This window comes from Hydra vulgaris, chromosome 08 (assembly GCF_038396675.1).
Source record: "Hydra vulgaris chromosome 08, alternate assembly HydraT2T_AEP".
In the NCBI taxonomy this organism is placed as follows: Eukaryota; Metazoa; Cnidaria; class Hydrozoa; order Anthoathecata; family Hydridae; genus Hydra; species Hydra vulgaris.
Window position 1 is genome coordinate 29,416,871 of NC_088927.1, and position 12,331 is coordinate 29,429,201.

A 12,331-nucleotide genomic window follows, 5' to 3' on the forward strand; every position below is an offset into this window, starting at 1 on the left:
CTTTAATTATAGAGAATATAAATAATTTTTTGGGATGAAGATTTAAAGAACAATTATGATAATCAAGTTAATGATGAATTACTAATAACATTTGATTTAAACTTAAATGAGATATCAAATTTAACTATTTCACCTGAAACAAAAGAAGTTGCAACAACCATTGCTGGTTATATAGCAAAGAAATTATAAAAAGAAGCAAATGTAACGATTGCAAGTCTTTTCTTGCTACAGATGCAACCAATATAAATATTTGTCCATATCAACACCTACAATACAGTAAGACCACCTTCACAAGGTGGTCTTACTGTGCCTTCAATTTCACTTAAGGATTTCACATGTGGATGTTTTGCAGTTTTAATCTTTCAAATTTAATAACTAAACAAGGTGCTAATGTCAAAGATGTATCAAGCTTTGTTTTATCAAAATACTTTCCAACAGTTTGCTTTACTTGCGATTTGCACAAAGAATAGGGGTGTAAAATTGCATCTAAAGTTATAATTTATGCCTTTTTAACAAAAAGCAGAAGGTAATCAATGCCACTGTACAAAAAGATGCTGTTAAAAGTTTTAAAAGTAGACAGAGAGAAAAATAATATATAAAAAAAAAACCGTAAATAGATAATAAAATCAAAAAATAAATCAAAAAATAAAAGAACACAAATTTTAACCATTTTTTGCTATAAATTCCCAGTGTTGTCAATTTAAATATGTAATGTACAAATATAAAAAAATATATATTATAGATACAAATATATATATATATATATATATATATATATATATATATATATATATATATATATATATATATATATATATATATATATATATATATATATATATATATATTATATGTTACTGTTACCTGCAGTACCAGGAATTAGCTAAATGCTAATGTTTATAATATAATTTAATATTGCAACTCTGAGTTTCATGTGCAATATTAAATTATATTATAAAGATTAGCATTGAGCTAATTCCTGGTACTGCAGGTAACAGTAACAAATATACTATATAGCTCTAGTTTATCTATTGAGCACTCTTTTAAGTATACAAGAAAATATCTTTATATTATCATGTATTATAATACATGAAAATATAAAGATATTTTCTTTATTCATATATATATATATATATATATATATATATATATATATATATATATATATATATATATATATATATATATATATATATACATATATATATATATATATATATATATATATATACATATATATATATATATATATATATATATATATATATATATATATATATATATATATATATATATACAGTATTGGCCATTATTAACAATCCACCATGATTTTTTTAAGATCATTTGACTTTGATTAATAATAAATCAAAGATTGTTTGACTCTTTTCAAATATAAAAAGTGTAAATTGATGAGCATCATATTTTCTTTCATATAAGTATAGATATTCATAAAAGTATCAATCGATGCGCTAATTATCTGGGTTTTTTTAACACTTACCTCATAATCTAAAATAATTATAATGGCCAAAATTAACAATCCACTCTATTATTTCAAAATTTCTTAAAATTGTATTTGTCTTTGAGTAAAACTTTGAACTTATTTGCGAATTAATAATAATTGTTAGAGAACTTTTTTTTTAAATTGTTATAAATATTTGAAAAGTTTGTGTAAATATTCTGTAAATTTGAAAAATATTTGAAAAGTTGAAAAAAAATTGAAGAAATATTTGTAAATATTGTGTAAATATAAAAACTAGTATCTAATTAACTACAACATTTCAGTAATAAAAAAATTAAAATGACTGGAAAAACTATTGATAATATGACTAAATGTAAAATCATAGCAATGAATGAACAAAACATCTTAATGAGAAAAATTGCAAAATATTTCAACACAACACATGCAATTGTTAGCAGAATAATCAATCAATATTATGAATACAATAAAACTGAAAAACTTCCGCGTCCCGGAAGACCCAGCATTTCAACTGAAAGAAATGAACGTTCACTTATTCACATAGTGAAAAAAAAAAGAAAGTTATCATCTACTGATCTCAGTCAAAAATGGCAGGAAACTTCTGGTGTTGTTGCTAGTGCTCGAACAAATAGAAGAGTACGACAAAAACACAATTATATGTGGTGAGCTGCTTGCAAAAAACCACGCCTATTAAAAAAACATAAGAAATCAAGAAAAAACTGGTGCTTAACTCATAAAATTTGGTCTAAGAGCCTGTGGCACAACGTTCTTTTCAGCAATGAAATGAACGTTGAGGTTGATTAAAAAAAAAACCGAGTAATGCTGAGAAGAACGCCACATGAAAAAATGCGCCCAGATTGTTCTATGTATAGAACAAAACAAGGTGGTGGTTGTATAGGCATCTGGGCCTGCATGAACTATGAAGGTGTTGGTTGCTTCAAACTATTTGATGGAAGGCAAAAATATTTGGACATATTGGATAATTATTTGATGCCTTCTATTGACATTTTCCAAAAAGACACAGGAATTATCTTCCAACAAGATAATGCTCCATGTCATACTGCTAAGATTTGCAAGCAATGGTTTGAAGAAAACAACATTATAGTCATGTCTCGGCCTGCTAATAGTCCAGATCTCAATTGCATAGAGAATTTGTGGTCTTGGTTAGACCACAATCTTAGTAAAATTGAAATAAAAGATCTGGACCAGCTGAAAGAAGAAGAAACAAAACTACTAAATAATGTTCCAAAAGATATTACTAAAAATTTAGTGAATTCCATGCCGAAATGAATGCCTAAAAGCTAAAAGATTGTCAACAAAATATTATTATATTTTTTTTATTGATTTTTTTGCTCTTATGGTTAGTTAATCTTGTTGATGTGGTTTGTTTATTTTGGCCACATTTTTTTTTTATACATATGAACACTTGTTTTCATTATATATATATATATATATATATATATATATATATATATATATATATATATATATATATATATATATATATATATTCATATATATATATATATATATATATATATATATATATATATATATATATATATATATATATATATATTTATATATATATATATATATATATATATATATATATATATATTTATATATATATATAGGCTTAGGTAGGAGTAGATGAGTGCATGAGCTATAAATAGCCCGTCTAAATCCGTCTTTGCGGACTAAGCGGGCCATCTGCCTAAATAGACTTGCACTGGCTTTATTGAAAAATTAAAATTATTACATTTTGATTAAATTTTTATTTATTCTGAAATTATATTTCGTTGATTCTCCATGCCAGGTATAGTAAAAATTTTAATTGTTATAATAGATGTTTTTTTAGCAATAAAAAGACAGAAAAACAACTTCCAAAAAAAAATAACTTTTATATTTAATTTTTATTTAATGATTTAGTAATTAAATAATAAATAAAAAACAATATTCGAATGTTAAAATATAATCAATCATTCTAATAAAACAACAATATATAAAAAAAAAAAAACTGTTATACATCAATAGTTGTCTTTATAAAAACGAATGATCTTAATTATTTTATTATAAAAATTCATTCATTTTTCTTCTTCTTTGTGAATGAAAATGTCACTGTATATAAAAATTCCTTTATTAACAAGTAGGAGAGTGACAAATCATTTAAAAAGACTTTGGTAATTAACCTTCGAATAGCTAGGTACTTGTAAAGTTGAGATAATAGTTTTTCGAAGGTATGCTGCAGTTTTTATCTTTCACTCAGAGTTATTAGTGTGCGCTCTACTTATCAGTTTTTGTTATTATGTTTTTGTTTCTCAGCTTTTATTCAGACTTTATTCTTTTATTCTCCAGTTTTATTAGTTTTATAATCGGATTTTTGTTGAGTTTATTCCCAGCGCCGACAACACAGGTTTCGAAGTGGGGGAGGGGGCACAATCGTCAATTCTTAAAAAAAGTCTTCTATATCTAGAATTTTCTTTCAAAAAAAAAAAAAAGGTCCTTTAGAAAAAAAGTGAGGGAGCACATGCTCCCCTAGCCCCCCTCCTACCACCACTCCCCACCCCTGTGTCGCCAGCCCTGATTCCAAATATAATCAAACTAATAAATTGCAAGCAACGCAAAAAATGGCAGAAAAATAACCTTCGCAACCATCATGCTTCTTTATTCAAGCATCTTGACATTTGCCTAAAATTTTTTGCAATGAACGTAGCAATTTTGCAAGATCTATTTGAGTATTAACATATTGTCATTATTAACATATTGTCAATATTAAACATATTGAGTATTAACATATTGTCTTATTAAAATAATGGAATAAAATATAACATTTTTTATTGCGCTTCTTTAGTTGATTCATTTTTCTTGTGCTTTGTATTTAAATTTTTCAACTGTTTAAACTAAAATTTTAATTATTACTATCCTTCCCGTTCAATTTACTTTCATACTCTTTTCTGAACGTGTAATTGATTTTTATATTCATTTCACAAATTAGGAGAAAATATATGATATGTTGATGTTATAAGTTAAAATTTAAGGTAATCAAATTTTTAATTTCTAAGAGCCTTAGTACAAACAGAGTTTTTAAGATTCTGGTATACAACCCTCGGAATTAGGGTCAGCAATCGACAATGGCGACCTAACTGGCAACCTTAAAATATTTGAGGTCGGCAAAAAATTACCGACCTTGTTTCTATGTTTTATGGTAAGACCTTTGCATCAAACTATTTTTACCGACTTGATGCCAACCTTTAAAAGATTGAGGTCGGCAAATTATTTCCGACCTTGTTTTTCCTAATTCCGAAGGTTGGGTATATATACTTCTTAAATATATTCTTATATAATATAGGTGTATAAAAAAAGCGTAATATAAATAAAAAACAAACAAATCTTTTTTACATTTTTTAAAGAATAGAAACAATAAAAGAATAATAAATGCAGCATTATTTTATTTATATCAGGTTTATTGCTGTAAAATATAATTAAATGTATTAAATATAGCACAAGTGTAAAAATGCAAATAAAATACAAAGAAATCATATAGTATTATTTTATTTTATTGGAATATATATATATATATATATAGTTACAAATTATTTATAAATATTCATTTTAAATAACTTAGTCTAAAATATCTTCAATTTCAAAATCAAACACAATTTCTTCACTTTCACTTGTATCACTTTCACAATGTTAGCATATTAAATAAACTGCTGCCTTTTTCAAAAAAAAAGCAGGAAGTTAACGTGGAAGTATACAGGGAAATATGCACTACTTTAAACAACTTTAAAGTATGACAAACTTGTTTATCAATCAATTAAACAAAATGTGTGATTATACAAAAAAAAATTGTCTATTATCGAACAGTTCTTATTGTATAAACTTCCAAATTTCAAAAGAATAATGAAAACCCAGACATTAAATTCTTTAGCAACACATGCATATTTTGCCTGCATTTTAAAATACTAATTATTTATCTTTTAACATAACACAGAATAATATAGCACAGTTATAGATGTTTGAAACAACTTGTTTGATTTTTATTTTTTATTTTTACCTCAGAAATTTCAAACTTTATTTTTTTCATAACTTTTTTCAGCGTATCCTGAATAAAATAGTTTCGTTTTTTAACTAGTTAAAATAACAGTTTTACAAAATTATACCATTTAAGAAATTTTTAAAAGAATAACTAAAGAAAAACATAAAAATATTTAACTTTATTTTTACCAAAAATTAATATTTTGCACAGGCTTTATTTTGCCTGTGTAAACTGACTTGCACAGGTGTGAAGGTGGACGTAGGCTATATCCCGCTATTCCTGCCGAAGCCTATATACATATATACATATATATATATATATATATATATATATATATATATATATATAAAATATATACATAGATATATATATATATATATATATATATATATAATATAATAGCCTATATACATATATATATATACATATATATATATATATATATATATATATATATATATATATATATATATATATATATATATATATATATATATATATATATATATATAATATATACATAGATATATATGCTTATAAATACAAAAATTGCTAGTATGAAAGCACAAAATCCCAGTTTTTTGTGAATACTTTTTATTTGTAACATATTTCTACTTGTAATATTATATTTATACTATCTATTTAATCTAGATGAGATATAATTATGCTTTCTTTATAGTTGCACAGCCATCTTTTTTTATAAATAGGCCTCTTAGAATCTAGTAATATAGTAGGCCATGAGCGTTTATGTCGACATGTGCTTTATCTGAAAGTAGAAAAGTGAATGTTATCAATAGTTTACAATGTTACTTTAATTTATGCAAATTATTTCTGATCTACACTGGTCCTATAATAAAAAATGACTAGAATATGCAGAAATGAAAAATGAATATAATATGCTATAGCTATGCAGAAAACATAAGGTAAAACTTGAGTCAAGAAAATCTAGCATTTATCTTTCTAGGAAAGAAACAATTTAATTGGTTTATATGAGGTTATTTATTAAAAATTTCCTGATTACCCTTTAATTCTTTGCCTCTGCACTGTAATATAAGACAGTAGCTAGATACAGTTAACATCTGCCTAAAATAAGTATTTTTGTCAAGATATCTCTAGTCTTTATTCAACCTAAAGCCACAAAACTTAATTTAATTCAGAGTTAACTTTTTCTAGTATTTGTCTAATGTGATTCTATAGGACAGCAGAACAAGTGCCAGGTTGTACTGCAGTGCTTAAAATAACGCCCAGTCAACAATAAATAATCAACTACTTTTGAAAAAAATGATAGTTTTCACTCCCATAATTATTCTGGATTTTTGAATTTAATTTGATTGGCAAAAATGAGAAATCAAACTTTTATAATAACAAATATAAACAAATAGGAAATTTTTAAGTTAGCATTAAAATTGTATTAGATTATAAAAATGTATGTACTGAAGCCCTACGAACTTCTTATTTCAGTATTAGATCAGATTGATATAAATGCTCACTTACAGTTATATATATATATATATATATATATATATATATATATATATATATATATATATATATATATATATATATATATATATATATATATATAAATATATATGTATATATATATATATGTATATATATATATATATATATATATACATATATATATATATGCATATGTATATATATATATATATATAATATATATATATATATATATATATATGTATATACATATGTATATATATATATGTATATACATATGTATATATATATATATAAATATATATATATATATATATATATATATATATATATATATATATATATATATATATATATATATATATATATATATATATATATATATATATATATATATATATATATATATATATATATATATATATATATATATATATAGTCCATGTAGCAACACTCGCGCATGATTTACAGTAAAAAAAGTAATAATTAAAACATTTTAATAAAAAAAATTAAAATAAAAACATTGTTTATATTGTTAAAAACATTCTGGTCAATTAAATTTGCGTTTTTGCAGTTTTTTTAAAAAACGATTAATTTGTAATTAAATTAATGGTTTTTAATTTCTGACAACACGCAAATGTTGGACGAAAGTCAAAAGTAATCAAAAGTGAGGTATATGCTGGCGTAAGAATCATTTTTTTCCTTCCGTGCTTCCCAAATGCAACAATCTATAGAATTATATATATCTATATATAGTTCTATAGTTTGTTGCGTTTGGGAAGCACGGAAGGAAAAAAGTAAAAAAATTTTTTTACTGTAAATCATGCGCAGAGTGTTGCTACATCGACTATCTTATAGCCTGACTCGCAAGGGAGTGCTGCTACATCGACTGACAAATAGCCTGACTCGCAAGTGAGTGCTGCTACATCAACTGACAAATAGCCTGACCCCCAAGGGAGTGCTGCTACATCTACTATTTTTAGCCTGACCCGCAAGGGAGTGTTGCTACATCGACTGAGGGTTTGGTTGGGGCAGGCAGTCAATCAATTAATAAAAAAAAATAATTCCGGTCTTGCATTTTAATTTTTACTTTTTGTCAACAAAATATGGAAAAAACTTTTGGTATTGCGCAGGATTTTTTAAATAGAAAATAGTATTTTCTATTAGAAAAAAGCATTAACAGGCATTTAAAAACTATTTATAATTTATCTTCACTTTTTTTTAAATAATTTTTATACTACTTTTATATTTATCTAATAATTTAATTATTTAAACAAAAAAGTTTAAATATAAAAATGCAAGAACATAATAAGGCTTGGCCAGCAAGGCGTGCGAAAACAAGCCTTTTATGACCACGCAAATAATAATTTGTTTTGAGGAATTGACCACAGTTTTTAATATTTAAAAAATGCGCTGAAAAAATGGTTTTTTAATTACGTTAAAAATAACTTTGAGACATATCTTTACTAACGTTTTTATATTAGCAAAACATTTTTAAATAAAGTAACTAATTATTTTAATTAAAGTATCAATGAAGGTTGTATAAACTTATATTTATATTATTTAATTATATAAGATTTTTTTATAATAAATGCTATTTAAAAATATATATATAAGCAATGAATTTAAACAACAATTGTCTCTTCAATTAAATTTATAGCAGAATTATTAAAAATAAAACCTCAAAAAGAAGAAAAGTTTTGTGGAATCAACTTTTTAAAGAAACGATTTAAATATTTTTTCTTTATTTACGTTATTGCAAAGAATTGTTAAAAATCTCTTTTTTTTAATTTTTTAAATGTGGGTACTTATTATACAATCGTTAGATGTAAATTGTTACCTTATTTAAAAGTAAGTACTTTATTTAAAATGATTAAAAGTTATCTATTCTAAACATAATTTAAAAAATTTAATAATTTTAGTTTATTATTTACTTTAGTTCAGTTTTAATTTTATTATTTTAACTTAAGATTTAGTTAAATTATTTTTATTTTACTTTTTATTATTATTTTTTTTTACAAAAATTTATTTACTTTCTTTAAGGGATTCCCAAGTGTCGAAACAAGTTGTGTTCGTATCATAGATAAACATTAGAAAATAAGTTAAAAGTTGACTAAACTTTCCAAAAGTTAGTATTAGATCATTTTAAAAACAATTTCTTGAATTAGAAATATAAACTATTATAAACATAAGTTAAAAGTATATAAAAGATCATGGTTTCCTCAGTTTATTAAAAAAAAGATTTTTAAATTTAAAAACTTAATGGTATATTGAACAAAAAACAAAAACATGCCACAGTGAATGTTTTTTACAACCCCCGCAGGCTAAATATGAAGGGGAAAACCCAATCTAATTGTGTAAAACTGAACTGAGTTTAAAAAACTCTGCAGTGAGCGAAAACATTTATTATTGAAACCAGATGTTTTTTTAACGGGAAAAACAATGCAGATTTGAGAGCCTAAAATTAGGCTTTCAACCAGAAGTATAATGGCAAAACAACAAATGCTTTTGTTAATATATCATTCAATAATTTGTTTGGAAAGTTTAATTAACTTTTAACCTTTTATCTATGCTATGATTTAAATGTTTATCTATGATATGAACACAACTTGCCTCAGCACTTGGAGATCCCTTTAAGGATAATTTTTTAAAATTTTATTTATAGTTAAGTTAAGATATTATTTCAGCACATTTTGAAAATGTGTACAAATTTTCAAAACATCTTAACAGTCGTGGTCAAGTTTTCAAAATGAAATAGTATTTGCATGGTCATATAGCATGAAATCCCACGCCTTCCTGGCCAAGCCTGCCAGCATATCTATTTTATTTAACTCTAAAAGTAGAGATTTAGTAATATAAACTTGAACATTCATGACTTGTTTAAACTATTGCTGCATTCACTTTGAATCAACAAACTGTTGTCAATTCCAAGGGATCATTTACTTTAAAAAGATTCCAAACAAAACTTTTAATTTTAGAATTTTTACTATGGCCAGTATTTGACTTATCAAATTACCTGTTGTAGACTTTGTAATGAAAACATCAGTCAGCCAATACAAATATCTGAAAAAAATATATCCATCCTGATATCCAGCCTGATAATTTTTGATTATTGATATATAACTATTTGATTGATCCAGCAAGAATTTTAAAATGCTTTTTGGGACATCCCTAACATTCCCTAACAAAAAAGAATTAAAGCTTCTATGCCTGCTTTAACCTAGGCATGATATTATAAAAGAAATACAATATTCATCAAAGAAACAAAAAACATCAGCCAAAGACCATCCCAAAGAAAGGATGGACAATGTGAAGTGGCAAATAAAAACACATAAATGAATGGACAGAGGATTCAAACCTGATTTCAAAATAAATAGGTGAATCAGTGTGCAGTTAAATGACTAGACCAAGCATGTGACTATTGAAACTTTTGCAAATCAAAGAGAATAAGCTATCCACAAGATAATTTCAAAATGAAACATTCAAATTTTAATTTACCTCTCAAAAAGCTAGTAGGTCAGGTAAACTTTGCAAGAGATTGGCTTCAATAGAAATAAAATTACTTCAAAATGTTAAAGTGTAACACAGGTTTACACCTATGCCAGTCTATTAAATAAAGAAGGTAAAAAAAAATGATTAACATAAATTTTCTGCTAACCTCGAAAGTCATTTTTTTAGAAGCCTTCAAACTGAAATAAATTAGCCACGGAAAACTGAACTAAATTAGTATCAAAAAATTTACTTCAAAAATCACAATCATTTTAAAAAGATTTTATAAAAGAAACAATTTAGTAGTTATGATTTTTTAAGAAAAACAATACAAACTTTTATTCTAAAACCCCAATTTTTTATCTTTATACTTCAAATGACCCCTTGAATAATATATCATTGGAAAGAGTATAGAATGACATTTCAAAACTATATATATATACACAATTTTGATTATTTTTTTATATGTTTTTTCTAGGGGAACCACCTTAAAGTAAACTTTTTTTAAAAACATATTTAAGTTCTAGGGTTTATGTTTTGTACAAATATTTTAAATTTTATATATTATAAAAATTACTTTCTATATGATGTTGAACAAATATTAAATTATAACAATCATGTGATTGTTATTCACATGATTGTGCACTTAAAATTTCTGATGAAATAAAAACATAATATGTAAACTAAAGTTACCAAGTAACTTGTCAAATCGACTTTTACCACTTGCAACAAATAATGAACTCATATCTTTTTAAAGATGCACTGAAAAAAAAAAATTATGTCTCAAATTTTTGTATAAAATTGTGTATACCTACTTAATTCTTTAACCCTATATAAATTTAATGTAAATTAATACATCAAATAAATATTGATTAAACAACAAATTGTTTTATTTTTAACATTATCTAGCTTTTGATTTAGTGAAAACTACTTTTATCTATCCAAAAATTTGTATACGACGTTCGAAAGATAGTTTTTACCACTGCGATTAGTAATATTTTATCGAATTATCTTATGCCTAATGAATAAAATGTTCAAATATAATACTCTTTTTATATTAAAAATGAAAAACAGTTCGTAAAATCATTGAAAATATTAAAAATATTCAAGAAATAATTAAAAAATAAATTATTGTTATTTAAAAACATCTAGATTTTGAAATATAATCGGTAAATAAGTTATTACATGACGTTTTAAAAAGTCATTATATTTGGCTTCTTATTTGTATTAAAGTCATTTGTTGACATTTAAACTTACCTTAAACTACACAAATTTGAACTTACCTTGGTATTTTTATCAATTAAAAAATAAAAATAAACAAAATTCGATATATTAAATGCTTTAAAAAATAAAAAAAGAATTAATTATGTTTTATTTATATATACATTAAGAAAATTGAAATTGAAAAATTATTTTGTTTACAAAAATTTTAGCCGAATTAGCACAAAAAAACAGCTGAATAAAGCTTAGTTCTAACTACGTAGTAGCGTTATAATTGATTTTTATGGGTCGTAAGAGGGGAGATCCAATTGACTAATTGAATCGTAAGAGGAGAGGTCTCTTGACGTAGGTATATATGAGCAACAAAACATTAAGTATATCAATTTACCGTTTGTTTGTTTTTCCAAAGCTTTTTGTTTTGTTTTACTTAGCACATAGCCATAATATTTAATTTTATATTTTTAGCAAAGATCAATCAGTTAACATTTTGAAAATTTATTGCTTCAGTTTACTTGGCGCATAATGTTTAATAAGGGGGGTTAAAAAAAAACGCGAATACACAAGAAGCTAAATTTGGGGCAAGTATAAAAAAAATGCGATTACAAAAAAAAAATTCAAATGTATTGACTTTTACCTTG

At 24.2% G+C, this 12,331-nt stretch overlaps 1 protein-coding gene across 1 annotated transcript in view; it reads right to left on the reverse strand.

Moving 5' to 3' along the window:
* The window catches only part of LOC101236981 (hepatocyte growth factor-regulated tyrosine kinase substrate), a 71,978-nt gene extending 60,475 nt beyond the window's left edge, over window positions 1-11,503 (reverse strand). The window contains exons 1-2 of the mRNA XM_065803375.1: window positions 11,378-11,503; window positions 11,166-11,234 (exon numbers count right to left, since the gene is read on the reverse strand). Of these exons, the coding sequence (XP_065659447.1) occupies window positions 11,166-11,217 (52 nt within the window). The 5' untranslated portion in view covers window positions 11,218-11,234; window positions 11,378-11,503. The remainder of the gene's footprint in view (window positions 1-11,165; window positions 11,235-11,377) is intronic.
* Between the last annotated feature and the right edge of the window lie 828 nt (window positions 11,504-12,331).